General features: G+C 57.1%; 1 protein-coding gene across 2 annotated transcripts; it reads right to left on the bottom strand.

Annotated features, from left to right (window-relative positions):
- Positions 1-2,328: 2,328 nt before the first annotated feature.
- ADM (adrenomedullin) lies at positions 2,329-4,638 on the bottom strand. 2 transcript variants are annotated; one of them, XM_036862378.1, is made up of 4 exons: positions 4,476-4,638; positions 3,921-4,039; positions 3,619-3,768; positions 2,329-3,409 (listed from the first exon to the last, which is right to left on the bottom strand). In XM_036862378.1, the coding sequence occupies exons 2-4, from the start codon at positions 4,016-4,018 to the stop codon at positions 3,094-3,096; spliced, it is 564 nt and encodes a 187-aa protein (XP_036718273.1). In that variant the 5' UTR covers positions 4,019-4,039; positions 4,476-4,638; the 3' UTR covers positions 2,329-3,093. The 2 variants fall into 2 exon arrangements, with proteins under 2 accessions (XP_036718273.1, XP_036718272.1); XM_036862377.1 differs by having other exon boundaries at positions 2,329-3,412; positions 4,476-4,637.
- Positions 4,639-5,009: the final 371 nt, after the last annotated feature.

Genomic DNA, 5,009 nt, shown 5'->3' with positions numbered 1-5,009 from the left:
ATGTGTTCTTGGCATCAAGAGACCTTATCCTGACAGGCTTTGACACCTTATGAAAAAGAAACCAGAAGGAAGGTTGAATGGCTCACAGAGAAGGTCCTCAGGGTTTGATGGTGACCTTCAGTCAATTCTGAACTTGTACCAAACTGGTGTTAGGAGGGTCTCCTCTGTCTTCAGACATGTCTCCAATCACAGATTTTTTAGTTGGGAAGGACTCCAGCTGAGCAGCTGCCTCTTCATCTCAGAGCTGAACCATCTCCTTCACTTGCCTTAGATTCCCTGAAGGGAGTCATAAGACTCCCTGGGCAGAAGGCACATGCCTGTTCCCTGCTCAGAACAGCCCTAAGCTAGTGCCCAACCTGCCTTTGGCAGCTTTGTCTGCTGGCTGAAACTCTGCCAGGGTGAGGTTTGGCTGAAGGGCTCTGTGGCTATTGGACAAACCTTGGCTCAAGGAAAAGGGTGAGTATTTAATCCCAAGCCACTGTCTGCAAGGCTGAAGTGTTCGCAGCTCTCCGGTTTTTGTAGCCCCTTCAGACCACCCAGAACCACTCACGGGCATGGGAATTCCAAAACTGGATTTTTTAGTCACTCTTTCATTCTTACATCCCCTGTACCTTGTGCAGTGCCTGGCACAGAGCTCCCTCTAAGTGAATATTTACTAGAAGGACCTTAAGGAAAGCATGGTCTTTTGCTACTTTTGTAACCCCTTGAATTCTGATGAACCTCACTAAATTGTTAAGATCAAATAGGACAATGAACTGTATGAAGATTGACACTGTTAACAGCCAGGTGCTCAAAATTGAGGCCTTAGACAGTCTTAAGGAAATTCCATGTACTAGGATCTACTTTCTTTGAAACTGAAACTGCTTCAGGAGCAGGTTGTCTCTGGACCCCAGACCTATGACCCCTTTCAGTGTCATGGAGGCTTTTTCTGAAAGGAAATATTCTAGGCCCTCAGAAGGGACCTTGTGGAATGCAATTGATCCAAAAGTCCCAGGAGAAGGTAGGCTGCCCTGGAAACATTTCCATTATCCAAACTCACCCTCAGATTTTCTTCACCAGGAAGGTTTCTAAGATCACCTAGAAGCACCAACATTTCAGTCATGCTTTGAAATGTAAAAGCCAGGGAGTCTTTCTGGAAAGGACAAGCAGTAGAACTCCATCCTGGGTCTTCAGGATATTGGTTGAGACAAATAGGGTAGAGACATCAATAACAGGGTGCCTTCCCTTATCCTCTTCTTCTGTCCTAACTGTTTCCACGTCCCCTGCCCTTCTAGTCACTCACTGGGGCTTAGTGTCTGGCTTCTATCACCAGAACCGGGGTCAACGGTCTAAGATGATAAGGTATAAATTTAAGCAAAGGGGAGGAAGGAAGAAAGAAGGGAGAGAAAGGAAGACTGGAGAGAAGTGGAGAAAAAAATGAAAAAGGCTTGGGAAGGGGGAAGGAAGAGGAGAGCGGCAAGGGGAGGCGAAACAATGAAGGTCTCAGGCCGTCGCAGGCGCACGGTTCCGGCGGCACGTCCGTCCAGCCCGCCTCCCGTCAGCAGCTGCACGCTGCGCCCCGTGTGGGCGCTGAGTCACGGTCCCAGAACAGGGAGCTGCCGTGCAGGTCTAGGGGGGGCCGGCCCTGGTTGGCATCTGCAAACTGTTTTTTTCTTTCCTCTTTCATTAAGGCTGTGTGCTGACTCCCACGTAGGAGGACTTATTAAACCGCACGTACTGCCTGACAGCTCTCTGGCACGTCGGAGGCGGCCGGCTGGGGGCGCCGCAGTATCGCTTATGAGCCAGCACACTCTCTGGGGCACCGGGCCGGGAGAGGACTGGGGTCACTGGCCCGGCTGCGGATTTCCCGGAGGAGCTCGCACTTTCTGCTGAAGTCGCTTCTAACTTTAGCCCCGCTGCAGCAGGGGGACACTCCTCAGCTGGAAGACCTCGGAGACCACCCCAACTCTCCGAGGTGCGCTTTTGCGCAGGGTTCCGTGAGCAACTCCATAAAATCTGGGACTCTGTTGCGTAATCGGGAGATTCCAGGCTCGCCTCCCCACTAAGGGTTCACCCTACCCCAGCCGGCCCGGCCGCCACACGAGGCTGCGACCTGGAGCATCTCCTCGAAGCCCGGACCCGCACGCAAGACACGCTCTCCGCACGTCCCACCGGAGAGCGTTACTCCGACAGCTCGGCCAGCGCGGAGAGCAGCCAGCACGCGCCAGCGCAGCCGTGCTACCTTCCCACGCCAGGCGGCTGGACCCCAAGGCTCCCGGACCGCAAGGCTCCCGGGCGGACCAAGACTGGGGACACCCTCCCTCCCAAGACTCGTGACCCGAAAATGAATCAGCATTGAGACAGTTTATTGGTTTGCTACTTCGCATATCACCCATTTTATGTAAATAGATTATACAGACATGGTGTTTTCTTCTTCCACAAGAGGCAACCAGTCTTTCACGCACACACGCTCACATTCCACGCAGCACACAACGTTACACCTCTCTGAGACATTCACGTATTAAAATAGAGGGGAAGGGAACAATACAATTGCTTTAAAATGCCCTTAATACAATATATAACGTACAAAAATATCTCTATATTTGAAGTTACAAAAAACTCTTGACACAACAAACTTAAATATTGATAATTACCTCTGTATATACAACACACATTGCACTTTTCCTCTCTAGGTTTTGGAAAGTTCAAGTAATAGTGAGGCTTGCGCCCCGGTGGGGTGACACCCCGTCAGAAATCAGTTTGTGGGCGGGCACGGCAGTGGCTCAGACCCTTGCCCCTGGGGGGTCTCAGCATTTATTTCGCAGTTTCTCCTCTCCGTGAGCCTGGCAGAGGACACTCCTTTGGATTCCTCTGCACCCCCCTCCCCACCCGGGGCACCTGGGCCGAATTAGGGTGAAGAGAACACTGCCTCCGAGGTGGACGGGGTCCTGCAAAGCCAGGGCTCGCCGCCGGACGGTGCCTCCCGGACTCTCGGTCTCTCAGGGCTGTCTCAGCTCGGGTCCCATAGGCTGAGAGGCTCGGCTAGGGGAAGTCCTCCGCCCCGGGAGGCGCCGGCGGGATGCATGTGCGAGTGTTCGCTGCTGCCACAGGCGCCTAAATCCTAAGGAGGGTGGCGAACACTTGATGAGCCCGGGAGGCCGGGGCCCCGCGCGCCTGTGGCTCCTGGGAAGACAGAGTCCGTCCCAGGCCGGCTTTGGGCAGGGAGCGTCGGCGCCGGCGGCCGTAGCCCTGGGGGCTGATCTTGCTCCTGGGGGCGACGCCGTCCTTGTCCTTGTCCGTGAACTGGTAGATCTGGTGCGCCAGCTTCTGCACCGTGCACGTCCCGAAGCGACAGCCAAAGCTCCGCAGGCTCTGGAAGTTGTTCATGCTCTGGCGGTAGCGCTTGACTCGGATGCGGGCGGCGTCCGGACTGCTGGAGAAGGGAAGGAAGGCTACATGAGACCCCCATCAAGCAGGTCTTTGGCCCCAGCCAGCGGGAAAGGAGCCATTCTAAGACCAGAGGGAGCTGCTAACTGCTACCTCCATCTGAACTGCCATACAGCCCCGATGATCCCCAGGGCCAGGGCAATGGAGGAGGGCTCCCCTTGCCCACCCCGCGACAGCGCCCCGCATAGTTACCTTGCCTGGGGGCTGCGAGAGGCGCCCTTCACATCCTGCGGCCGAACGAGAGTCTGGGCAGGCCCTGCCTTCACGTCGGCGAGCCCGGTGGGGTAGCTGCTGGACTCGCGAAGTTCTCTTTTTCCACGACTTAGAGCCCACTTATTCCATCTAAACAACACAAATAGACTCGATTCGCAATCGTCCAGGCGAGGTCTTGGCCCATCCCTGCTCCTGTTCACTTCTAACCCCTCGGGGACCAATGGTTAGTTTCCCTTGTCTTGCAGGTACCAGAACTGGGGCAGGCGCTGCCTGCGACTCACTTCTTTCGGAACTCTGCCGCCACGTCGAGCCGTGCGGTGTCCGCGCCTAGGAAGGCGAGCGAGCCCAGATACATTAGGGTGACGGGAACCAGCTTCATCCCGGCGTCGATGCGTAGACCCTGGGGAAGGAGAAAGAGGAGCCGAGCGTGAGCTCCCGGGTCTGCCGCACCGCCGGGCGGGGCACGGAGGCGGGCGGGGGGCCCCGGAGTGGGCAGGCTCAACCCGCGCTCTGCCTGACTCAGACGCTTATCTCCCCGGGGCGCAGAGAGGCGCCAGCGGCATTTGAACCCGCCAGGGGGGTGACAGGCCCCGCAGGGGAGGCCGCTGCCCCGCGCCAGGCTCCCAGAGGTTCCCCGCTCAACTTCTCGGATTGGCTGATGGAGCAGAGGGGACTGGGTCTCTGTAGTTCCAGCTGTGTCCACGAGCTGGGCCCGGGATGTGGGACGCACCCAGCAGAGGACCCTCCAAAGTGGATTGTACCCCTCACCCAGCGCTCCTAGTCTCCGGCCTGGGCAAGCCTCCCCACCTTTAACCCGCCCGGCCCGCGGTGCTTACCTGCTTGAGGGGGTGATCTGCCGAGATCTTTGGAGGATTAAGTCTGAGACGTCGCTCTGGCAGTGGCAAATCCCCGACGTCCAAGCTGCGGTGAGAAACCAGAGGTGGCAAGGTTCGACCCGTTCCGCCTAGTGTCACCAAGAAACCACTGAGTGGCCGGCTCTCGTTCCTCCGCTTTATAAGAGCGCAGGGGGCGGGGCCTAGGCTGCCCTCGCGCCCTCCCTTTCCTCCCTTGGGCGCGCGCTCTGCAATCGGGCGCGCGCATTGCTTGCCTGCGGGTGTGGGGTTTGGAGGTGAGGTGGGGGGTCCCTCATGCCTAAAGGGCTCAGAGATGAGCTCCAGGAGATTGGTGCAGGAACTGCCTCAGCCCTGACTCACTGGGCACAGAGTTCAGACCTTAAGCCGGGACGAAGCAGAGCCGGTACAACCTCTTGGGGGTCCTTACCTAGGACTTATGCAGCCCAGAGTGTAACGTCTTCTGGCACAGAACTGCAAGAGCCAGCGCGGGGTATCACGCGGATGACCCGAACTCCG

This window comes from Balaenoptera musculus, chromosome 8, assembly GCF_009873245.2.
Source record: "Balaenoptera musculus isolate JJ_BM4_2016_0621 chromosome 8, mBalMus1.pri.v3, whole genome shotgun sequence".
Lineage (NCBI taxonomy): Eukaryota > Metazoa > Chordata > Mammalia > Artiodactyla > Balaenopteridae > Balaenoptera > Balaenoptera musculus.
Note: the sequence above shows the minus strand (reverse complement) of the source record. Positions and strands in the feature narration are given on the sequence as shown.